Here is a 25,761-nt window from a genome sequence, read left to right as displayed (position 1 = left end):
GTCTATGCTTACATGCAGTGTTTGCCATGAATCCCTTTAATAAGAGGTGGACTGTGGCAGATGCTCAGGAGAAATAGCGACTGTGTGATTGAGGCGAAAATAACACGGCTCGTGCTTGACTGGTGTGTGGGATCCAACCCTGTTTGAGCTGGGCTGTGGAAGCTGTTTTCAGAGGTGCACTGTGATCCAGGGCAGTCATAACATGGTCTGTGTTTACGTGCAGTGTGTGGGATCCGTCCTCTTTTTGAGAAGGAGAATAAAGCCGACAAAAGCGAGCAGCAACTGCTTGATTCCTACATTGGAGGACGAGTCGTCCATGGAGAAGATGCTGAGCAGGGAAGCGCCCCCTGGTAACGTGTCCATGTCTTTACACTTGCTCATGCCTTTCTCGTATATGTTCCTGACTCTCTTCAGAACTCATCAGTCTCCCGCCTAAAAGCTTTGGTTGGAATTCTTCTCCTCCATCAACAAACACTTAATTTTACAGGTGCTTTTTTATTGATCACCCACCCCAAGCTGCTACCTGATGTACTCCTTCCCCTGGAACTTCCTTTGGCTCAGGCACAGTACAGGGTAACACGTATCAATTTGAAGATGGGAATGTCCAGAGAAGTATAGCTCAAATATTGTATCTCTCTTGAAGAGAAGTTCAGTCTTTGTGTACAGCAGAGGGCAAGTTAAAAGGTAGTCTGTCCCAAGTCTTAGGGTGGAAGCATTCACTACGACCTAACGATTAGGGTGAGGAATAACCGTGTCACTTGGGTTTGGTAAATTACATATTCAACGCTTAGTCACCCATATTTAAGCGGATCATTCTCTGCTCAACCGCTTACAAGACTCTCTAAAGAAACTGTGGAAGGGAAGGGTGATGGTATTCCTGCAGCATGTTTATCCAGTGGGTTCGGGGACAGGGGGGGTGGGATATGTGGTCACAACCTCTCTGATGCCCCCAGAAGCACGGGCAGTCATTCCTTTCTCAGTGAAGATCCTTTTGACCTCGAGAAGGACAGCTAAATGCTGGTCATACCTCGTAGTTGGTATCTTTGACTGTTTCCGATTGGTGTTGTCAGATGCTCGACGGCGGTTACAGTTAGAGGCTACAGAAGTGGTGTCATGAGGCTCTTTGACTTCTAAAGGTGCACATAGGATTATATTTACGATGAAGCAGCTAGGGCTCACAAAAGTAGGGTTACTAAGGCTATAGTTTGTTGATCTTGTCCATGGCAGGCACATCTCGATTGCCAAAAGAGTGCAGGAGGTCTCAGCAAAGGTATTTCAGGTATGTGGGCACTCCTCAGATTGCAGCCACTTTGGATGGGTAACTTGGTTCCTAGTCCATAGTCTTAGGCAGCCCAAGTCTCCATACTCTGTCAGCTACCAGTACTCTTGTCTTGTTGTGGTCAGTGTTGGCGGTCTCCGGATGCCGCCGTCCGTGAGCCCCCCACCCCCCGTGATACAGAGACACGGAGACAGCGTGGTTATCAGTGTGGGCTCCCCGGTGAATGTGTCTGTCACCGGGAACGCCCTGTTTATTTAACAGCGCACGCGACGGAGTGAACGTCACCCCATCGCGTGCGTACCCTTAAAGGGCCAACGCCACAGTCAGTATGGATGTAGTGACTGGATTTAGCAGTGCATTCTGAGGCTGCCAGGATCAAAGCTTGCAATAAGGCTGCTCCAGCATAGTCGATTGGAGTGACAGGAGTCTAGGTCTTGCCCCGATAGCTGACCATCAGGTTCCTACAGGGGTTGGGCAGTGCTTCACCTTCAAGAGGGTGGTGAAATATTGCTAGTTCCTGAAAGGCTTCTCTAGTCTTCAGGTTGGGGTTGTCTTACAACCTTAGTTCTTCTACATCTTCCTAGAGCACAGCCTCCACATGTATGGTTGCTTGGGGTAAGGACCCAAATCATCCATCCATACCTTTGCCTCCACAGTCAGTTTGTGTGGGCTTCTTCCCAGGCACATCCTCCAGATGTAGATTCAACCTTGTGTACAGACATGCCAGTCGAACTGGTCACGTCCGTCATGGCCTCTAAACTCCAGTGCTGCACAGAAAAAACATATGGCCACATCTGTATCACAAGCACTCTCTCGTAGGAACAGTATCCGGCTGTAGGACCCTGCACTGGATTTTCCACACACACATAGTTAGGCTCTTTCCTAAAGTTCAGTGATGCTGTATCCCCAAGAATTGATCAAAGTTACTGCCAACCCATGGGCTCTTCTCAGCCAGCTATGACCATTTACTTGCATGAGGAAATGATGTGCCTTGACCCTAGGTGACTTTGGGCCACATTGCGATTTCAGCGGTGTGGCCAAAAATGTTGGTATTGCAATGGTAACAGAGTTAACATTGCATTACTTCCGCATTACCACACCACTGAACTACGGGTTTGGAGGTAAGGTAGAGGAAAAACCTGCAGCATAATTCCTCAACTTTACACACAAAAAAAGTCCACATCACTGGTGGTAATTCCACCACAATCCCTATGGAGTCCTATGGACTCCAATAAATGGGGACTAACACCACCTAGCACCACTTGTAATCCGGCGGCAATTCCTCCAGACCAAGTGGTGGTAATGGTAAATCCATTTGGTGGTATCCTGGCGAATTTATCATCGATACCATCAAACTTGTAATGAGGCTGTTTGTGTTCCGCTGGGGGCAGTTACTGAGACATTGCCTTCGAGCTGCCGTCTTTCCTTATCACACCCACCATCGCTCTGTTCCACAACCTGCATACTACATCTCCCCTCTGCCCCCCTCCCCAGGTCTTTCCTTGAGTGTCTCACCTCGTGATACCTCTGATGTTAGTGCACATATGTGTTGCTTTCAGGGTCCTGATTGTCCCCTTCCTATCCTTTGTATCTTTCGGAATGCCCACAGATCTCATACATCCTCATCCTGTAGGTCTTGTACACATTGTTTGCCCTTTGGCAGCCCTGCATAATATACTTGTTCTTGGTATAACTCTCTTCTCTTTATGTTTTCCTTTACCGACTATCCGTTTTGATCAATACTCTCCTTCCTTTCTTTTTTCTCTCTCATTCATTCACACTCTCTCTATCTCGCTCTTTTTATTTCATATCTGCGTTTCTCAGTCCTGGTGTAACTCCACAGGTGCTCTCTGCATCTCCTGTATTCTTTGTTGGTCTATGTCCTGGTGTAACCGTCTGGGTGCTCCCTCCATCTTCTGTATTCTTCGTTGGTTTCTGTCTTGGTGTAAATCTCTACAAGCTTTCCCCATCTCCTTGATTCTTTGTTAGTCTGTCCTGGTGTAACTCTCTGTAAGCTCTCTCAACCTCCTGTATTCTTTGTTGGCCTCTGTCCTGGTGTAACTCTCTGCATGTTCGCCCCATCTTCTTTGTGCGTCTCTGTCCTGGTGTAAATCTATGCTTACAAATTAAGAAAATTGGTACTTATCAAGTTGCACCAGGCACATTTATTTGAATATGTTAGGTTTACACATGTTTCGGCCTTGAGCCTTTTTAAAAACCAGACGAAAATTAAATAATTCTGAATATATTAATAATGTGTACATGGTGGACAGAATTATAGGGGTTGGCAAAAGGTAGGATTCTAAGCTGACAGAAAACAAATCATAATGTGTATGCATTAGTATGTGTTTGCAAAAAAGTATACATCGGCAGCACGATTAGACCGCATAAAACTAGAATAAGGGAACATATCTCCTCTATTAAAAGCCAAGTCGCTAGACTACCCCTGGCCTAACACTGGCAGAGGAGCCATCAGATGCATGATAAGCATGAAATAAAATGTCTAGCCTTGAAGAAAGTAACATTGAGCAAGAGAGGGGGAAACAAGTGATGCCTATTGATGCAAACAGAGACAAGAATTATGGAAATTGGTTTAAGCAAAGACAATGAGTTGATTTCTATAAAGTGAAGTTGTCTTATAATAACTTTTTAGACAGACTAAAATAAACTAAGATACTAAATAAGTTGGGGGACGTGTCATCATGTAAACAGGAGATGCTGACTAACTTATTAGAAACACTAATTGACCCAGATTTATAAAAGGTATCATGCGCAAGAATTGAAAAAGTTAACCAAATGTAAATAAGGTAATAAAGAATGCCATGATACATAAGGAATCAATACCCATTTTTATTTTTAAATACCTATTCATGAACTGTGTAGTTTACACCAGGATCAAAATTAAGCAAATAGACATGAGGCATATGTAGGCCGTTGGTATATGACTATGCCGGGAAAAAAATAGGCGCCCGGCTGTTGTAGGAAGGAACTACTAATTACAATGTAGATAAAAGAGTAAGTCATGCAGTGGCCGTGGCTTAGCCCATGCGCATGTATTTAAAGGATCTTCAAAATGGCAACCGCGCTTCTTAACACGGAACACTGCTGCAAGGAGATCGAACTTCAGGAATTAAGGCAAATCAAGGAGATTTTGATAGATTAGAGATATGGATGCACATATTGGTGAAATTTTGAACCTAGTGAGGATTTAGTCAATGTATTAGAAGCAATATGGTTTCCACAGACTCTAAAAGCAGTTGGAGGCGGAGCTTATAACCTTTGAATGGGAACCTTCAGAGGCATATTGCATGCAGAAATGAACCTAACACTGATGGTAAATAATTTTATATGTGTAGTAACTAGCCCGATATTGTGGGGCAATCTGATGATACAAACCTTGCAACCTGTAGGAACAGCTGGGGGTGTGATTCATGTACTTATGGAGCTAGTTAGATTGAATCAACACACAATTACAGAACTAATTGAACCTATCAAATGGGGTAAGACAAGAACCCTAAATTAAATGGGAGATCATGATTAGTCGGTAGGGAACCTGATTGAAACGTTAATGAATGATGTTTTTATTGTAGAAACAAGGTATTAACCCGAGATTGGGAAGGTTCTTAAAAATTCATTAAATTGGTGTGAGATGCAATTAAAGTTATTGGGGTGAGTGAGACCAAAACATACCATGTGATTGTAGGATGTATTAAATTAATGAAGAATCTTTCGAGCAAATATCAAAAGACTAATGAAATATCTGATTTGTTTTCTGTCAATCTTTGAATCCTACCTTTCACCAACCTCTATATTTCTATCCACCATATACACATTAATATATTCAGAATTACTTAATTTTTGTCCGGTTTTGAAAAAGGCTCAAGGACGAAACACGTGTTAACCTAAGGACATATTCAAATAAATGAGCCTGGCGCAACTTGAGAAGTACCAATTTTCTTAATTTGTATGCATGAAGGAGGGGGTAATACTTCTTGGTATACATCAAGAGCGACGGGCAGAAACAAATTTAAGTGTCCAAGGCGCTGAGTGACTCTCTTTAATACCCCAAGATTTTCTTTCAAGCTAAATCCTTGCACACCTTACTCATCTCCTGTATTTGTTTGTCTCTGGCAAGGTGCAGCTCCCCATGTACCCCCCCACCCATCTCCTGTATTGGTTGTTGGTGCTGGTGCTGTCCTGATTTAAAACTCTGTGTGTTCTCCCCATTGCCTATATTCTTTGTTTGTCTCTGTCCTGATGTAATTCTGCGTGCACTCTTCCCAGCTCCTGTTTTCTATGTTGGACTCCGTCATGGTGCAACTCCCTGCGCACTTTTCCCCATCTCCTGTATTGTTTGTTGGTCTCTGTCATGGTGCAATTCTCTGCTCGGCCTCAGCTCTCCAGTATTCTATGTTGATCTCTGTCATTGTGTAAACATCTCTCCAATCCTCTTTTTACAGGCAGGTGATGCTCTTCAAGAAGCAGCCGCAGGAGCCGATCTGTGGAGCCAGCCTCATTAGTGACCGCTGGGTCCTCACGGCCGCACACTGCATCTTCTTCCCACCATGGGACAAAAACTACACTACAGAGGACATTTTGGTGCGAATCGGCAAACACTACCGAGCAAAGTAAGTTAAGAACAGCTGGGTGGAACAGGTGGGTGGGGGGGGAAGAAGAGGCTTGGCACATCTAACCGGGAGAAAGTGGTGGGGAAGGTAGTTAAAACTCGAGTATCAGAGCTTATTGCAACAACAAATAGAAAAAGATCCTCAGCAATTCCAAGTGCCCATAGCTCTACAGCCTGCTTAGTTCACTACCCCTGTATGTCAGTTTCCTGGTGAAGGAGACCAAACCTCATGCAACAGCACTTTAAAGTAAAGCATGAGTTCCTGCATAGCTCCTCCGTCTACTCAGACCTGCATCCACAGACATATGTTCCCACTGCCTCAGTTTCTTTAATTAAAGAGACCAGATTATAACAAGTACAGATGTTATGGGTCATTGCAAAGTAAAGAGGGGCTTAACCTCCTTAATTCCTACAGTGAATACATTGCTCTTACTATTCCCTCCAGCAACCTTTTCTTCTCAACCTAAGGAAGGATTCCTCTGCATAGGACCAAGGCAGTGTCAATCTCCTGAACGAACCAATCTACATGTGCTTATCCCAAGCTGTTCATGGGCTTCATAGAAATCAGAAAAAGAGGAGGGGTCACCTGAGATAGATCCAAAAACGAGTTCAATATATTCAATCAAGACTAATTCCAAATGGTTCCACCCTAAATGAAGCAGACCTGGCCACTTTTGGAGTGCAGAAATAGACATATTTATTGAAAATGCACATTCATAATGAAACCATCAATTATCATATATGTTGTTATAAATCAAACATTCATCACATACACACCATTTGAACATTCATCCTAACTAGTCATACTCCCAAACTTGCCATATATTACACATAATATAACCTTGTTGTTTCATCAACAATGCACAAATTCATTATAACATCAAAGACACAAAACACTAAAAACCATAATCATAACCTCAAATGATGATAATCAATGAATTCCTTGAAGTAGATAATTCCATGCCGAGCCAAGAAGTAAATCTTAGGATCCAAACTCAGTTGTCAGAGCAAAAACAATTAGATGGACTACTAGCTGAGGTTGACAAAGATTGTAAAGCACTATACAACTTGTCTTCACGACCTTCAGAAATTGCTAGTTTTGTCTATACAGGAACACATCCCTATGTTGATGAATCTTCTTCAGGTCCAAGGTCACTGACACTGTAAAACAAACCAACAGCACCATCAGTCCCTGCACCAGAAAGTGTTCACACAGACCAACAAACAGATCGGGTGAAACATCCATTACCTCCACTGAATTCGGAGAGACAAATCCCACGCACTGGGCATAATAGCCAATTCCAATTCATTATTGCAAGCCAGACTAATTTTTGCCTGAAAAACATTTTTTTTAAAGTTATCATGTGCAAGGTATCTAATTCCCTTGGACATGTTTAGGGTAAACACTCAACTTCCAGCCATTTACCTGAAGTGTCTTTCTGCAAAAGCCATCCATTCTCGTGCCAGGCTGAATCTCGTTGCCTTTTCATCTTCCATAAAATACCGTCCATCAACGCTCCCCACTCAGGGTGAGTGCGAACGCTCTTATGCGTCAAAGCCCATGATGATTCCTGACTGTCACTTTATCATAGGGCAGCTGTACAACATAATATAAAATAAACCACTCTCAACCCCCACTCTCTAACGTACGAAACAAATGCTGCATGCGTTTCTTATTCATTGCTCTAGGCCAATGTAAAGTTACCAAAAATGCGGCAGCCTTTCATTTAGCTACTTCAAACGCCACCCACCATAGATGTCCGCAGAGTCTATTTTGACCACATGGTGTGGTCGTCAATTTGTTTTTAACGTCTGATGTTCCTATGTTCTCGACGCTTATCAATGAAATCGCACATCGATCGTCATTAGGAAAAACCTGAAAACAAAGCTTCCGACGTAGTCAGAAATATGGAAATGTCCCCACTCATACTTGTTATTGTTATTTTGCACTTATATAGCGCCTTATATACCATTGGTATGGTCTGAAGGCGCTGGTAGGTTGAACGCCCTTGGGAACCGAAGTTCAGATCAGTAGAGAGAGTAGGGAGAGTCAAAAGGTGCGTGTGTGCACCGGATATGTGTGCAGCTCGTGCGGTACATGTGTAATAGCTGATGGTAGGTGTGGTGGTTGAGAGATCAGGAGAATGTGTTCGTTCTGGCAGGATTTATCCGGAACGGATGTGGCTGCGTTAGGCCTGAGGAAGACGCCTGGCTGGGGTTGTGAGACCAGCAGTGATTACATAGAATGATGTGGAGTAAGCGGTGGATGTTCGTATGAGAACAGTTATACCGAATGGTGTCATAGTATCTCTGTGTTCTAGTTGAGTGGTGATGTAAAGGAGAGAGTAAGCGTGGGGTGTGGTAAGAATGGTTATATGCTCTTTCAATGTGCAAATGTGCAAACACTTTCCCAGAGAGGCTACCGGGCGAACTTCTAAGTACAATTTTCCATACAGAGGCTATTGGGAACATGTCTAAATTCAGTTTATCAGCGAGGCTACTTGGTACACTTCTAAGTGTAACTCTCGCGGAGGCTATTGGGTACACTTCTAAATGCAAATTATCACAGAGCGTCTACTGGGCACATTTCTAAATTCAATTTTTCAGAGAGGCTATTGGGCAAACTTCTAATTGCGACTTTCCAGGGTGTCTATTGGATACACTTCTATAATCAACTTTCACAGATGCTATTGGTAGCACTTCTAAATGCAGCTTTCACAGCGTGGCTAATGGGCACACTTCTAAATGCAGCTTTCACAGAGGATATTTGGGCCCATATCTAAATTCATATTTCCACAGAGAGGCTACTGGGCGCACTATTAAAATCCATTTTCCAGTGAGGCTATTGGGAATAATTCCAAATTCAGTTTTCCAGCGAGGCTATTAGGAACATTTCTAAATTCAATTTACCAGAGAGGCTATTGGGCACACTTCTAAATGTAACGCTCATTGCGGCTAATGGGTACGCCTCTAAATTTCACAGAGGGGTTGTTGGGAACACTACTAAATTCACAGCGAGGTTATTGGGCACACTTCTAATGGAACTTTCCAGAGTGTCTATTGGGTACATTCTAAATGCAGCTTTCCAGAGTGTCTATTGGGCACATTACTAAATGCATCTTTCACAGAGGATCTTGGGCACACATCTAAATTCAATTTATGTATGTGTGTAGCTTGTGCGGTATTCGTGTAATAGCTGCTTCTTAGCGGTAGGTGTGGTGTTTGAGGGGTCAGGAGTATGTGTTCGTTCTGGCAGGATTAATCCAGACCGGATGTGGCTGCGTGAGGCCTGAGGAGAACGCCTGGCTGGGGGTGTGTAACCAGCAGTGTTTACATAGAGTGATGTGGAGTATGTGATGGATGGTGGTATGAGAACAGTTATACCGAATGGTGTCATAGTATCTCTGCGTTCTAGTTGAGTGGTGGTGTAAAGGAGAGAGTAAGCATATGGCGGGTTATATGGTCATTCAAATGTTTTCTAAAATGTTCTAAAGAGGCTATTGGGAACACTTCTAAATTCTACTTTCTCAGAGAGGCTATTGGGGACACTTCTAAATTCAACTTTCACAGAGAGGCTATTGGGCACACTTCTATAGTCAGTTTTCACAAAAGGCTATTGGGGACACTTCTAGGTTCAACTTTTCACAGAGGCTATAGGGCACATTTCTAAATTCTACTTTCACAGAGAGGCTATTGGGGACACTTCTAAATTCTACTTTTCACAGAGAGGCTATTGGGAACACTTCTAGGTTCAACTTTTCACAGAGGCTATTGGGCACATTTCTAAATTCTACTTTCACAGAGAGGCTATTGGGGACACTTCTAAATTCTACTTTTCACAGAGAGGCTATTGGGAACACTTCTAGGTTCAACTTTTCACAGAGGCTATTGGGCACATTTCTAAATTCTACTTTCACAGAGAGGCTATTGGGGACACTTCTAAATTCTACTTTTCACAGAGAGGCTATTGGGGACACTTCTAGGTTCAACTTTTCACAGAGGCTATTGGGCACATTTCTAAATTCTACTTTCACAGAGAGGCTATTGGGGACACTTCTAAATTCTACTTTTCACAGAGAGGCTATTGGGGACACTTCTAGGTTCAACTTTTCACAGAGGCTATTGGGCACATTTCTAAATTCTACTTTCACAGAGAGGCTATTGGGGACACTTCTAAATTCTACTTTTCACAGAGAGGCTATTGGGAACACTTCTAGGTTCAACTTTTCACAGAGGCTATTGGGCACATTTCTAAATTCAACTTTAACAGAGAGGCTATTGGGCACACTTCTAAATTCGACTTTTCACAGAGGCTATTGAGGATTCTTCTAAATTCACCTTTCACAGAGGCTATTGAGGATACTTCTAAATTCAACTTTCACAGGGGGTATTTGGCACACATCTAAATTCAACTTTCTCAGAGAGGCTATTGGGCGCACTTCTAAATTCAACTTTAACAAAGAGGCTATTGAGGACTCTTCTAAATTCAACTTTCACAGAGGCTATTGGGCACACTTCCAAATTCAACTTTCCACAGAGGCTATTGAGGACACTTCTAAATTCAACTTTAACAAAGAGGCTATTGAGGACTCTTCTAAATTCAACTTTCACAGAGGCTATTGGGCACACTTCCAAATTCAACTTTCCACAGAGGCTATTGAGGACACTTCTAAATTCAACTTTCACAGGGGGTATTGGGCACACATCTAAATTCTACTTTTCACAGATGCTATTGGGCACACTTCTAAATTCAACTTTTCACAGAGGCTATTGAGGTCTCTTCTAAATTCAACTTTCACAGAGGCTATTGGGGACACTTCTAAATTCAACTTTAGCAAAGAGGCTATTGAGGACACTTCTAAAATCGACTTTTCACAGAGGCTATTGAGGACACTTCTAACATGCTAACGATCCCATTTCTATCTAGATGCGACGCAAGCTAGAGTTAAGAATCCTGAGTGAGGCACATGCTAACAATCCCATTTCTATCTAGATGCGACGCAAGCTAGAGTTAAGAATCCTGAGTGAGGCACATGCTAACAATCACATTTCTATCTAGATGCGACGCAAGCTAGGGTTCAGAAATTCTAAGTGTGGTGCATGTTAAGAATACTAATTTTTATCTAGATGCGGTGCAAGCTAAAGCTCAGTTCCCTACACGTGTGGCACTAGCTAAAATTGGCAAGTAGGTTCATGTGCATCGTAAGGCAGTATTTACAATCCATTTACAGTGGTCGCAAGTCTTCCTAGGTATGTCTTGATTTAAGTCTATGGCAGTCTATGCTATGGAAGGTAAGGTAGAGTGACAGGGATCACACAACATGGCCGTCAACTTGTTTTTAACGTCTGATGTTCTTCCGTCCAACATTTACCTATGAAATCGCACGTCGGTTGTCATCAGGAAAAACCTGAAAACAATACTTCAGACAGACTCAGAAATATGGGAATGTATCCCTCATACTGAGGACCTGCCAATACAACAACCCGCTTATTGGCGCACAATGCTGCCTATGAATACATGTGCTGCCTGGTAATTCTAGGTCAAGACAGAGGCAAGCATTATGCTTCATCCTCCATTTTATTCCTGTCTCCAGCAGTTTAAACAATAAGCCATTTTTTAACATTTCATCTGGAGAAAAAAACATTTTTTTTCTTTTTGACTTTTTTCAAACAAAAACTACATTTCCCTTCTGTCCCAGGTCCACTGTAGTTTCAATGACCTGTCCATGTGACCATAGTGCTTTCACTTCCTGTACTCTCCCTCTTCTTTCCTGCTCTCAAAGCAGATAAGTACCTTTCTGTCTAGCCACTAAAAGGTAATAAAGGAACCACTCTTGCTCTCATTTTCACCCTGTGAGAAAATGATTGATGTGAATGGCTGGTCTGATATCACCACGTTAAATTCAAGTTCCTAACCAATCAATCACATTCCACTACTCATTTGGAAGATTTAGGCCATCAATATAGCTGCCCGTTTGTTACATCCAATGTTGTTCCCTTGCAGCCAATTTAACCTCCAGATGATATACACTACGACTTTTCACTTTCACTTCATATAAACCATTCTGAAAACAGTAATGGCAGAATGAACCCCAAGGGGGATAGTCTCAGAAATGCCCCAGAAGATGCTTTGGCCCCAATGCAACGCTTTGTTATGTACACTGCCCCTTTTACCAAAGTGGTGGTCGCTAAAGCCAGAGGCTTGTTCGGAGTACAGGTTGTGCCCCCAATGAGGAAACAAGGCATGTGTTTGTGGAGATGAAAAGAGCTAATGGCAAGAGTATGAACATGAAATGGAGGACCATGTATCGTATAGTCAGAGTAAATTCAACCAGCAATTGATCACTTTAACAGTCATTTTCCCGGGTGAAGGCTGCCACACATAACGCAATGTCTGCCCATGGAGAAAGAGACGTTGCATGACATAAATACAGATTCATTCCAATGTCCTTTCCATCTCAAGTCAGGACTAGTAAAGAAAGAGAGAAGGAACACTTCCTGGTTGATGTGGAAGTCAGGTGGTTCATTAGAACCAACTTGTCTTTGTTGAAGATCTTGATTGGTTCCGCTTCAGACAGCACCTGAATCTCACCAATGCTCCAGCAATTAGAGATTGCAAATAAAAGGTTGTGTCCACATATACAGCTTAAATGGAGGACATGGAGAAGCAGAGAGCTTGGGGAAAAGCTGTACAGGGAGAGGAGCAAAGGTACTGCAGGACAGGGAAAACAGAAGGCAAGGATAAACAAAGGGGGTAAAAGCGAATGTGACGAGGACACCATTGCCCTGAGTTGAGAGCTCTAGTTGGAAGGAGGATGGGTTTTAGGAGGGGTGGGAGACGATGTGTGAGGTGTTGGATGTGATGGGCTTTTAGAGACTAAAGAAAGTGGTTGATGCAGAGGTTAAAGATGAGATTAGTAAGGAGATGGGCTGTAGAAAGGGCTCGGGAGAATAGCAGGAGATGTGGATTGATGGACTGGAAGAAATGATTTTAGCAATGAGGAGGATTAAGACCATGGAAGCAGTTGGATTAACACCACATTTTAGATTGTGAAAGATGTGTAATTCTGAATTAGCATGGAGAATTCAGCAATCTACTGGAAGAAAATGAAAGTATCCCACGATTTGGTTTAGAATCCTTGAACATTGATAAAAGAAGTCAACACTGATAAAAGAAGACATCACAAAGCAGAAGCCCCAGGAAGCTGCTAGCTCACTAACACTACCTATTTAACAATCGTATTGTAGTTCAAGTTGACCAGCGTTGAACGTTAGGGAAGGTCACAATAATTCTGGAGCCAGGACACCTAACCTCTGCTTTCCCATTCAAACAGATATTGTGAAGCTGGGCAAACCGATTTAGCTGTACATAGGTCAGTCCTTCCATATGCTACAACTGGGAACACTGCAAAACGGAGTAAACACTATACCAAACAAGCATTGGCAATGCCAACAGTTTTTACTACTGTGTGGGCATGGGAAAGGTATTTCCCAGGCACTGCCGTGGTGATACTAACTGATCATCGATGGAAGTAGCTGCAAAAGGTGTGAGTAACTGAGCAAATAACAGTGCCCGGCAAATAACTAATACGTATACACAAGCAAAAACTGTTGACTTTGCCAATACTTGTTTTTTACAGAACTTCACTGAAGGACACGAATATTGCTTATACATCCAGTGGCTGAATGAAGACCTGGTTAACATATTTTATTTTTATTTGCATTTGGTTTGTTTAAACCTTTACAAAAAAACAAGAGAAACATAATAAAATCAAGAAACATAAATAAAATCCAGTCCAACATCGACGTTAATAATAATAAAATTCAAAGATACCAAATAAACAATAGAAACGCACTTTTCCTCATATCCCTACATAGAAGACAAGTTAACATTAAGATATACCCCAGAAAACATCAATTACACATGTATATACATATGAGAAAAGAAAAGTCTCTCTTAAGGAATAAAAGTCAAGTAAAAAACATATATAATTCTTATATCATAATCCATATACAGTACAGACTAAGTGTAGGAAAAATAAAAAACGAGTTGCAGTAAATACATACTACAGATTCAAGCTTTTAATAAAACCTGATAATGCTAAACCCTCATGGATGGTGTGGATATTAAGGCACCATTCCATGCCCAATCTTCATTGTACAAAATGGAGTTCCCTTTAAGGGGCTCCAAAAATGTTACTCTCAATGGCTGTAATAACACATACTCCATAACCAGATGTTTTAGAGTCTTCAACTTGGCCGAGCAGAACCTACAACTGGCTTCGCCCAACGGGATTAGCAATCTCCTTGCTAAAATGTCCCTAGTAGGTAAGACATTCAAGATCTCCACAGATGTTCCAATCTCATCGAGAATGACTTCTGATCTGGCCTTGAGCGAGATCAGGGTCAGTGAAAAATCTAGATTTCTACCCATAAGATGGTACAGTGTATTTGGCATTGCAGTTTTAATTTTTGAGTACAGAGAGAGACAGGCCCACTGTACCCGTGCCCACATCGAGACTGTTCCTAATTTGAACCTGATTGCAGACATAGGAACCACATTCGGGACGCCCAAAATTCTTCTCCAAATGCGGCCATCTATTCAGTTCAGGGTTCCCCTTACTTTCTCAGATTGTAGTTCCAGGCCATAGGTTAATTTGGGAATAATTTTGCTTTAAACAAAGATCAAAGCTGGTTTCAGGGAAAATGTCCCAAACCTTCTGTCAATCTTTACCATCTGAGCCTCCAATAATTTAGCCTTATGTACATTGGGCTCAGTAATTACCTTGGAGCCCCGATAGGCTGAAAAGTTGAAACCAAGGTATCGCACTGACCCAGCAAGTTTCAGGGGAATCCCACCCAACTTTTCAATAGACCCCGAGGTCTTTGCCCTCGCTTTCCTGAAGGATAACATTTTAGTTTTGTTAGGATCAATTATTAGTCCATTGGCTTGAGCATATACTTCAAAATTTGTAAGAGACTGTTGTAAACCCACCCTGGTGAGGTCAAAGTTTAATAGGTCGTCTGCATATGCAAGCCATATAATTTTTTCCTTGCCAATCCTTGGAGCAAGAAGACCTTCCTTCATTAGCGAGACGTCGGAGAAATATTGGTTGAAGAGCAAGGGGGCCAGTGTACAGCTGTGTCTAAACCCTGGTAGGATAGAATTCTCTTCGAGAGATCCCCCCTTTGGTTTAAACGTACCTGGATCCCACAGTTTTCGTAGACACCGCTAATTAATCTCAAGAGCCCCATAGGCATGCCTCAACTGGCCAGCTTTTTCCACAGTCTGCCTCGATCTACACGATCGAACGCAGCAGTCTGGTCAATCGAGGCCATGTACGTGCAGCCCCCTGATGTCATCCACGCCGCTTCTTGCACGCACTTAAGGGCAAGCCCATTAATATTAGTCGAGTGGCCCTTCCTGAAACCAGTCTGGAATTGATCCAACAGATGGTACATACGTGCCCACTCCTCAAGATGAGATCGCAGGAAAGACGAAAAGATCTTACAATCAGCGTCGATGAGTGAAATAGGTCGGTAATTCGATGGGTCAGTCCTGCTTCCACAATTGAAGAGTGGGACAACGTGGGCTGTAATCCAAGAGATTGGAGTCACACCTGTAGAAATAATGTCACTTAACTCCAGGTACAAGAGATGAGCCCAGGTAGATTGATTGTCCTTAAAAGTACACATTTTATTACACCAGTAGCGTGTGTACAGCTCGATTTAATTCATTAAATCTCAGATGACTGCTTTGAAAAAACATACACTTCGAGCACAACGTTTGATGTTGAGGCTTGAAAAAAGTAGCTCAAAGAGGTCCCAGGAGGATGTATTTGGGGGGGGGGGCAGGACATGGGTGGGAATAGAAGGATTAGCGTGGCCATGGGCAGTCAATGGGTGGGTAAATAACCAAATAACACCTGCAAGCTTTGTGTCCCTCCTCATATGCCATTTCTCCCTAGCGGTACTCTATGCAATGGTTTTGGCTTATAGGTGGTGCATTAGTACCACCCAAAAGACCAAACTAAAAACCAAGGCACTGCGTGCATAGAGGAAGTGTTGTTGCAATAGAGGGGGCCAGCTAGGCAGACAAGTACTTCAAGGAAACTCCAAGGTATGTGGAAAAAGAGGAACATGACTAATTATATGCTGCTTTAGATGTACACCCATGAAAGGCTGTGAACGGTTGCATTTCTCTTTTATATAGTCTAGCTCATGAAACATGCATGTGCATTTCAACAGAGGGCATTGATGGAGAGTTCATGAGTTCCCTAAACAGTGAGTGAAAATATACATCAGAAATGGATAGCAGCCCCTCCTTCCATTGCCATCAAACATCCTCTTGCTTTCATCAAAGGTTTGCCTCAGGGTGCTAATAGCAATAATAACCACCTCCACTGGCTTTATTTGGGCAGTGTGTCGTTACCGGCCGAAGAGGTTACCATTGCTTCAGAATGGCCTGTATGAAGGGCAAATGGGCAAAAAGGACAAATAGGACAAGTAATGTGAGCTTGTCTTCGGCTCAAAGGTAGTCAAACTTTGAGGCAATTGGGTGCATTTAAAAAATAACATATGGGAAAATGAGAGCAAACACCCCACCACTTATTCTCTAGGCCCTGAACGGCAACACATTATTGAGAGAAAAGCTGGAGGGGGGGGGGGTCTATGGACACTATTAAATGGGAGTGGGTTTTGAGCTGTCGCTCCTCTGTGAGCAATGCCTTGCCATACCAGGAGTGGGAGTCCTTGAGGCCTTCAGGCAGATTTAAGGGGATGGTTATAGTAGTGGATTCTAATTATGTTGAGGCTTGGCCCACCTGGCAGTTAATCTGCATCATCCAGCCTTGTCTGCCCTTCTAAAACTGGGCTGAAGATATCTGATCCTGTTAAAACTGGGCAGCACAGGGTTGTTGGGTTCAGCAGGGTTGCAGAGCCCCCTTACCAGTTTACATTTACAATAGGTGAGGATAAGCATTGGGTATCTACAGCTCAAGGCCTTAAGAGAAATGGCACAGCTTTGTAATGATTGTCTGGCGCTCATAGACTGCAGGTACCAGGTGACTGAAGTTCAGGGATTGCATGCAGCAGGTGCATGTATGCATTGGGGGTCTCATGCTCAGAGCCTGCAGGCAGTGCCTTTGGGGCAAGAGACAGAACTCTGCCCAATACGTCCTACACTTCTCCAAAATGTGCTTCAGTGCTATAGAAAGGGAGACAATACCTAAGAAAGTGAAAGGGGAATTATACAGCTGCGAATAAAAACGTAGGAAAAGAGGTACTGGGGCCACATTAAGTGGAGTGCTCCATAGACTAGGATCTCACTATACACAGCCGCATAATGACCACCATGGAAAAAAGGTGTCTGGACATAAGAGTAAAACAGTTTAAAGTGGTAATAACAAGTAGGTGCCCGTAAACTGTTAAAATTGCCCTCATCCTATGCAGAGACCCAAGAAAGTAAAACATCAGCTCCTTATATGCCTTCCCACAATTTGACAGATGTGAGAGCCCCAGTCTCCGAGCGCATGGCTCCTCCGTCCAACTGTACACACAGAGATCCAATCGCCTCTAAGTGCTCAGTTCTCCCTCACTGTAGTCCATGGGACGGTACTCAGATTCACACAGCTGTATATTATGCATTGTCTTGGTTCCGGAACCGCCAGTTGTGGAACAGCGTGCACTGCTAGGGAGGATTCCATGCCAGAGTCCTAAGTTTCTCATAACTCACCCCACCAGGTACGAGAGGCAGATAGAGAAAATTGCAATGTTGGAGCGGATCATCATTCACCCCAAGTACAACTGGAAAGAGAATCTGGACCGAGACATCGCTCTGATCCAGCTGAAAAGACCCATTGGATTCACCAACAACATCCATCCAGTCTGTCTGCCCACCAAGGAGATCGTTCAGACGTGAGTATTCTGAGGGAGTGGGTGGGTGGAGGGAGGAAAGTGCAGGCCCACCCAGGTGCCCACCCTACAGGTAAATCAGAATGGGGAGCTGTACAGCTGGGGTACCTAAGAAGGTTCTTTTGTGTCCCACCCTGGTGTCCAACCTACTGCACAATACATCAAATCATAAAGAATGAATGCTTTTTGTTGTATTAATATTGGTGAAATTCGGCTTTGAGTATTTGGGCATATTCCGGCTGAAAATGAGATTTCGACTTCGGTCGAATACTTTACTATCACTCGAAGCCGAATAGTTTTCCCTACAATATACATGAAGTACTGCTTTGACTGCGTGCCTGGAATCCTTCAGTCATGTCATGTTTATTCTTTAAAAGGATCATTAAACAAATGCTGTTGTCACTTTTTTGACTGAGTACAGACAGAACAGAGGCGTGAAAGTGCAAATATAATCCCTGCCCTCCATGCGCTGGACGCACTTTCCTCTGGTGGTTTGCTGGGGGGCGAGCGGGAGTGAGGTTGGGCTGAAGCAAAACTCGCAATATTTTGAATGTATCTCTGCTCTCCCCTGCATTTTGCAATTGAAAAGCATTGAGCTGGAACAATAGTTCATGAAGTCACTATTGGAAAATGGTATTTTTGGTTATATGTGACTTTACCGATTACAATTACAGAGTGGTACATTTCATTGCGGGCAAAACACTGAACATTTTAAAATTTGGACCCCACCACCCAAAGCCTCTTTTTTTACCCTTACAACACCACCCCAACCACACCCGACCCATTTTAAGACCTTTACCCCACTACCCTTTATTTAATTAATATTTGCAGTGTTTTTATGTGTTATTGTCTGCTCTGTTATGTACCACTCTGTAATGTTTGCAATAAAATGACTGGATACCATATTTTCGTTAGGCGTGTATTGATTACCTGTGTGAGAAATCTGAAAGGTATAGGTTCCAATCCAAATAATATAATTAGGTGATTTAATATAGCTGTTGCAGAGGTCCCAGTAAGTTCCAAACCCTGAGTAAAATAGCTCAGGATGTAGTGTGCCTGCAGCAAAGAACTGTATACAGCCTGCAGGCTAAGGTTATAGAACTTTCTTGGTGTTGTGAAAACATGGCCAAATGCTCCAACCACAAGGCTGCCAAGACTATACTGAACTGATGATCCCTAATAAGGGTGAAACCAGGTATATATTTGTCCTGACAGTCTTGCAAAATGTCTGTTGATCAAGCTATGTATAAAGTAGCACTGCCCTCTTAGACAAAGACAATTTCTTGGAGAAAAGGTTTGCATTTGGGTTAATTTGCATACCCACAATGCCATGCTGTTGTTGCTCAGAACTGAAGGTGTACTTCCAGCAATGGCTACTAGTGGTGCCGTGGAATGTGTGACTTGGCTCAAATGGACTGTCCTACTTTCACATTTCAGGTGAAGGTTTTTTTCAAACCTTTTAAAATCCACCATACATTTCTTGGTGTTGGGAGAAATAAATATACATATATATATATATATATATATATATATATATATATATATATATATATATATATGTCTGTTCCTCAGGGTTGAGTGTCTTTGCACGAGTCCAGTGGGCCATGCTGGGAGTCATTTCCTCCATTGTTCATGTTGTCACTGTATCTGGGTCAGTCTTGCGGACCATGCCCATATGAATATGTGACATTTGCGTTTTCTCCAGCGCCTACAAAATACAACTCTTGACTTCAGATTTCACTGACAATGTTGTTGGAGAACACAAGGTATCAGAATTACCATCAGGAATCCTAATTTGATTCTGCACAGGTTTTGAGGCTAACCTTAAATCTTTACAGTGTTTATTAATTTCTGAGCCGTATAGCTTGGATCCCTCAAAGGGGTAGGCGTGCTTTTTGGCACCAGGAGACAAACTTTGGGTAACATGAAGGGACAGACTCTCTGAAATCAGGAAACAACAGACAGTGACCTGCCAAGTCCTTAGGCATAAGCCCCTCCTAAAATAAATCAATAGGGTCTTTGAGTGAGTTCATGTGACAGTTCCCCAACTCACCCTGGGGGTGATCCCACATCGCAATCCTCTGGATCTATCGTCAACAAGCTGAGGGTATTATCTGGCCCCTTTGATCGCCATACTGCTGGTACCCAGGGCCGTAGAGGGAATCCCATCACACCAGCTAGCAGGGTTGATAGGGGAGGGGATCCAGCTGAGCGTGGAGAGCGGTCGCCGGTGGCCTGAGGGGATCAGCAGGCCTGGATAGCCCTGCCTGGGCCTCCGTGAATTTTGTGTTCTTTGTGCTTTAAAAGAAAAGGAAAAAGAAAGTGAATTGTTTCCACGCGCTCCCAGCGCGGTGTTTGGCCTGCTTCTGCTCCCCCCTCCCACTTCCTGGTCTTCCCCTCCCTCCCCGCCTCCCTGCCCGCCAACCCCCCCCTCTGATTGGCTGTGTGCCTGCCTCCCCTCTGGCCTACTCGACGGCCGTTCCCCACGCTCGCTTCTTTTCTCCAGCTGAGCGTGGAGAGCGGTCGCCGGTGGCCTGAGGGGATCAGCAGGCCTGGATAGCCCTGCCTGGGCCTCCGTGAGTTTTGTGTTCTTTGTGCTTTAAAAGAAAAGGAAAAAGAAAGTGAATTGTTTCCACGCGCTCCCAGCGCGGTGTTTGGCCTGCTTCTGCTCCCCCCTCCCACTTCCTGGTCTTCCCCTCCCTCCCCGCCTCCCTGCCCGCCCACACCCCCCCCCTTCCTCTCCCTCTGCCTATAACCTCCCCCCTCCTGGGCAGCCCTCTGCCCGGCAGCCCCCGCGGCTAAGGGCCCCAGGCCAAGGGCGACTCCTACAGTGCGGCTCCCTGTATGTCTGCAGGTGTCCGCAGGGGACGCCAGGCGCCAGCTCCTCCGCTCTCCGGCCCACCCCTCCTCACCTTGCTCACCTCATCCGCATGATGCCTCGCCCCCCCTATTCCAATTTTTTGGTAAACTAGAGTGCTTTTTCTCCCCTCGCAGGATTCTCAAACTTAGGTGGCCCTGACCTACTACGCATTACTGTTTGCTCTGCATTGTGTTAAACTAGGGTGTTTTTCTCCCCTCGCAGGATTCTCAAACTTAGGTGGCCCTGACCTACTACGCATTACTGTTTGCTCTGCATTGTGTTAAACTAGGGTGTTTTTCTCCCCTCGCAGGATTCTCAAACTTAGGTGGCCCTGACCTACTACGCATTACTGTTTGCTCTGCATTGTGTTAAACTAGGGTGTTTTTCTCCCCTCGCAGGATTCTCAAACTTAGGTGGCCCTGACCTACTATGCATTACTGTTTGCTCTGCATTGTGTTAAACTAGGGTGTTTTTCTCCCCTCGCAGGATTCTCAAACTTAGGTGGCCCTGACCTACTACGCATTACTGTTTGCTCTGCATTGTGGTAAACTAGTGCCCTCCACTCACTTCCTGTCTGCATACTCGTGGCGTCCGCTTCCCCTCCTACTCCATGGTGCTCTCTATCTCGCCTATCTACTCTAACTGCTTCTCCATTGACTATCCTGCTCTCCTCACTAAATCCGGTAGGAAAAAGTTTAAAAAGGACATCCTGGTCTCCAACCCAGGCCTCCCTATCGCTGACACCTACACGAGTGCCTGCTCCAAGGAAACTCTCACTGACATTCTCTTTTTCGTGCCTTCACCTGACCTATGGACCCCTCACATGGTCGCTGTGCTCTCTCCTTTCTCCACCTCGCCCATTAATGGTGGCACCCGTTGGGATGTCCTCTTGGCCCCTTTCCACTCCTCTAAAGCCATCATTAATGTCTATGCTAACGGGACCGTCTTGGTCCAAGGCCCTCAGGCCAACCTTCACCTCTTTGATAGACGCTTCCCATGCCTCATCAACTTCCTCTCCGCTCCCGCTGTCCCCCCTCCTCTGTCCTCGGCTACCTTGCCTCTCCCCTCCCTCCCTGCCCCTTCTCTTGCTCCCTCTTCAACTCCTTCTCTAACACCTCCGCAGGGCGTACCTCTGATCTGTACCCCTCCCCGGAAGTTTTTCAAGGGTGGCAACCTTCTCCACATTGCCACTCTAAATTCTCGCTCTGCCATCAAGCACTCCTCTGATATCTGTCGCCTTCTTGAGGAACTGGACCTCGACGTCCTCTGTCTCACTGAGACTTGGTTCACTGCCAGCTCTGCCACCAGCTTCGACACACTCCTACCTGACGGCTACAAGATCCTCTCCGTGCCCAGGCCCAACCGTTCAGGGGGTGGTGTTGCCCTTATCTTCCCTGAGTGGATTCCTGCCACTGTCATTCCTACGCAGACCTACTCCTCTTTTGAATGTCTTGTCTGCCGACTCTCTCTCCTAGCCATTCCCTTACCGTGGCTACTATCTATCGGCCACCTGGTCAAATTTCCTCCTTCCTCTCTGAGTGGGCTGACCTCTCCTCCTCACTCCTGTCCTCAACCACCCAACTCCTCTTTCTCGGTGACTTCAACATCCACCTCGATGCCTCCTGTCCCCCCACTGGTCTCTTTCGCGAACTCTGCAACTCTCTCTCACTCTCTATTCTCCCGTCTGGGCCTACTCACTCTGCAGGGCACACTCTTGATGCTCTGATCTCTTCTGACCTTCCCCTCTCCCTCCCTCTCTCCACTCCTCTCTCCTGGAGCGATCACTTTCTCCTATCCTCCCACCTCTCCCTCCCTACCCCACAGGCAAAGCCACCCTCTTCACTGCCACCCACCTTCTCGGTCATCCGGCCCATGAAGCGCGTGTCAGTTGAGGCTTTCGCTGCTACCTTCTCGCCCCCTCCTCCCCCCCCGGCTGACTCCCACCCTGACACAGCCCTCTCCATGCTCTATTCCTCTATATCTGATACTCTCGATATCCTTGCCCCCGTCATGAGAATCCGCCTGAAGCCCAAAGCCAAATGTAACTCCTGGTATGACTCGGATCTCGTCACCCTAAAACGCAAGTGCAGGGTGGCAGAGAGGAAATGGCGTGCTTCATGTTCATCCTCTGACAAACTGGCCTGCCGCCTGCTCCAAAGGCAATACCGGCTCTCCGTTCTCACCAAGAAGAGAGCCCTAATCCAAGCCCGCATCTCTGAGGCATCTAACAACTCGGCCGAACTCTTTAAAATCTGCAAGGAGCTGGCCAACCCTGCTGCAGTCTCTACCTCTCCTGTCCCCTCCCAGGCCCTCTGCACTGCACTGGCCTCGCACTTCATCTCAAAACTCAGGACATCCTGTCCTCGCTCTCCTCCCTCCCTCTCTTCCCGGCTCTTCCTCTTGCTCTCTTGCAGCAGCCCCTCCGCCCTCCTTCTCTGCTTTTCCACCTTTTTCTGCTGATGAGGTTTCCAGACAAGTCCGATCTATGAAAGCCTTGTCTAAACAGGTTCACCCCTGTTCCTCCAAAACCATCAAGGACCACATCGACTCCCTGGCTCCTGCCCTGGCTGACTTTTGCAACCACTCATTCGCCTCTGGAGTCTTCCCATCCCCCCTAAAGCACTCCCTTGTGCACCCCCTCCTCAAGAAACCCTCTTCCGACCCCTCCTGCCCGGCCAACTATCGCCCACTCTCCATTACTCCCTTCCTGGGCAAACTCCTGGAGAAACTGGCCATCTCCCAGCTTAACCTCCATGCTGAATCTGTCGGTAATCTTCATGACCATCAATCCGGCTTCAGAGCGGCCAGAAGCACGGAAACTGCTCTCCTGAACATCCGTGAGGACCTGCTCCTTAACCTCGATTCCAACACTCCCTGTGTTCTCATTCTGCTCGATCTCTCCTCTGCCTTTGACACTGTCAACCATGCCATCCTGCTCAACCGTCTCCGTGATAACCTGGGTATCACTGGTCAGGCTCTGGCATGGCTGACCTCTTTCCTTTCCGGTCGACCCTCCCAGGTCCAAATGGGCTCCTTCCTCTCTGACATCTTTTTCTCCACCTGTGGTGTCCCCCAGGGATCCAACCTCTCTCCCTGGCTTTTCAACCAGTATCTGGCACTCCTTGCCCACCGCATCGCCGCTCTCTGCCCCCACTTCCAGTGCTATGCGGACGATACCCAGCTCATTTTCAGGCTACCCTCGGCCTCCTCCTCTCCTTCCCTCATCTCCGACTGTCTGTCTGCTATCCAGGAATGGTGTGCTGCCAATGACCTCTGCCTTAACGCCAGTAAGACTGAGATTCTACTCATCGGCACACCCACTCCCTCCTTCCCTGCAGCTCTCTGGCCGGCCTCCCTTGGCCCCCTTCCCGCCCCTACCTGCAAGGCTAAAAACCTCGGGGTCATCTTCGACTCCACACTCTCCTTCTCTCCTCATATATCTGACGTCTCTAAGAAGTCACACTACCAGCTGCACCTCCTCAGAGGTATTCTTCCCTTCCTCTCCTTCCCCCAGAAGCTCACTGTCTCCCGAGCCCTGGTTCTCTCAAGGCTGGACTACTGTAACAGCCTCTATCTTAATCTGCCTGCCTCCACTCTCCGCCCTCTGCAACTTATCCAGAACAGAACTGCGAGACTTGTCCTTGGCCTCAAGCCCAGGGACCGTATCTCTCCAGGACTGAAATCTCTTCACTGGCTCCCAGTGGCTGCGAGGATTAAGTTCAAAACCCTCTGCATTGTCCACAAGGCCTTCTGGGGCCTGGGGCCTAAATACCTTCAACTCTCTCTTCCTAAATATCTTCCTTCACGAGCCCTTCGCTCATCCGTCTCCAACTCCCTCATGGTCAGCCGCTTCTCGAAGCAACGAGCTGGGGGTAGATCTCTCTCCGCAGCAGGGGCCTCCCTCTGGAACAGCCTTCCTGCCTCCCTGAAACTTGAGGAGAACCATCTCCGGTTCCGGAAGTACCTCAAAACCTTCCTCTTCGCTTCTGCCTTCTCTCTCCCTCTCCCCTGCTAAACCTGCTTAACTCCCCACTGAATTCTGCACTAAACCTGCATCTGGGCCACTCTCAGCGACCTCGGTCCAGGGCCCAGCCACTCTCCACTTGCACTGCCTCCCTAGCTCCCCCTGCACTGTGGGACTGTCACTGTATCCCTACAGCCCCCCTTCCCAGCACTTCTCAGCACTTGCTCTGCACTTACCTCGCACTTGCCACCAGCTGGCCCTTTTTATTTATTATTTATTATTTTATTACGCTACTTACCTTGTACTGCACTTCCCCCCCACCTCCTCCCCCTGCACTTTCTCCTTTTCCCCTTACCTCTGCACTTGCGCGATCTGAATGACACCTGGCCTAGTAGGATCGTTTGTCTGTCTTCCCCTTGTTTCCCTCCCTCCCTGCCTCGTCGCGCCTTGAAACACTTGTGTATAGGCGCGTTACAAATACCATATCATATCATATCATAGAGAATGTACCCACTCAGTGCGCATGTGCTGAAGGGCAGCCAGGTCATTTTACTGCAGCTACAGACTATTGGATATTGTCCCTGCTTGCTGCAAGGCAGATAGGCCTACCAGTGTGTGCATCCATTTTAAATGACAATAGTTAAGTATATTGCAATAATTGACTGTTTTGCCAACCACCCCCAGAGTAGTGGTCCTGCACTGTGGGATGAAACCTCCAAGGTAAAGCATATGTGAAAACCCTAATTGTTTGGGAGATGATGATGATGAGGTTTGCTGGTGAGATACATGGTGATTGGCTGGTAAGTGAGAAGATGATGAGGTGACTGCCGCACACTTCTACCAGTATATAGATGTTCTCCCACATGCAAAAGCAAATCATTGCGGTAGTACAGTTCTGGCGGCTGCTTGTAGTATCAGGGCAATTTGTGGAGGGTACAGTAGCCACAGGGAAACCAGGTAATTGTGTTAGTAGGTGATTGGCATGCTCTGCAGCACTAAGATGTTACAACCCTTCGACTAGGTTATATCAAAGATGCATGATTGTTCATGTTAAGTGGTTCACAAACTGTTGCCTCAATCTTTCAATCTTTTAAAATTGCTTCTGATAATCCTCTTTC

General features: G+C 45.5%; 1 protein-coding gene and 1 long non-coding RNA gene across 2 annotated transcripts in view; one reads left to right on the top strand and one right to left on the bottom strand.

Annotated features, from left to right (window-relative positions):
• Positions 1 to 25,761, top strand: part of F2 (coagulation factor II, thrombin) — a 330,337-nt gene that overhangs the window by 284,762 nt on the left and 19,814 nt on the right. The window contains exons 9-11 of the mRNA XM_069623200.1: positions 224 to 350; positions 5,740 to 5,907; positions 17,649 to 17,822. Of these exons, the coding sequence (XP_069479301.1) occupies positions 224 to 350; positions 5,740 to 5,907; positions 17,649 to 17,822 (469 nt within the window). The remainder of the gene's footprint in view (positions 1 to 223; positions 351 to 5,739; positions 5,908 to 17,648; positions 17,823 to 25,761) is intronic.
• LOC138503452 (uncharacterized) overlaps positions 1 to 25,761 on the bottom strand; it is a 175,000-nt gene that overhangs the window by 146,440 nt on the left and 2,799 nt on the right. The gene's annotated exons all lie outside the window — the stretch shown is intronic.

Source organism: Ambystoma mexicanum, chromosome 11 (assembly GCF_040938575.1).
Source record: "Ambystoma mexicanum isolate Mex_15411 chromosome 11, UKY_AmexF1_1, whole genome shotgun sequence".
NCBI classification, from domain to species: domain Eukaryota; kingdom Metazoa; phylum Chordata; class Amphibia; order Caudata; family Ambystomatidae; genus Ambystoma; species Ambystoma mexicanum.
The sequence above is the reverse complement of the archived record's forward strand: the minus strand, read 5'-3'. Positions and strand labels throughout refer to the sequence as shown.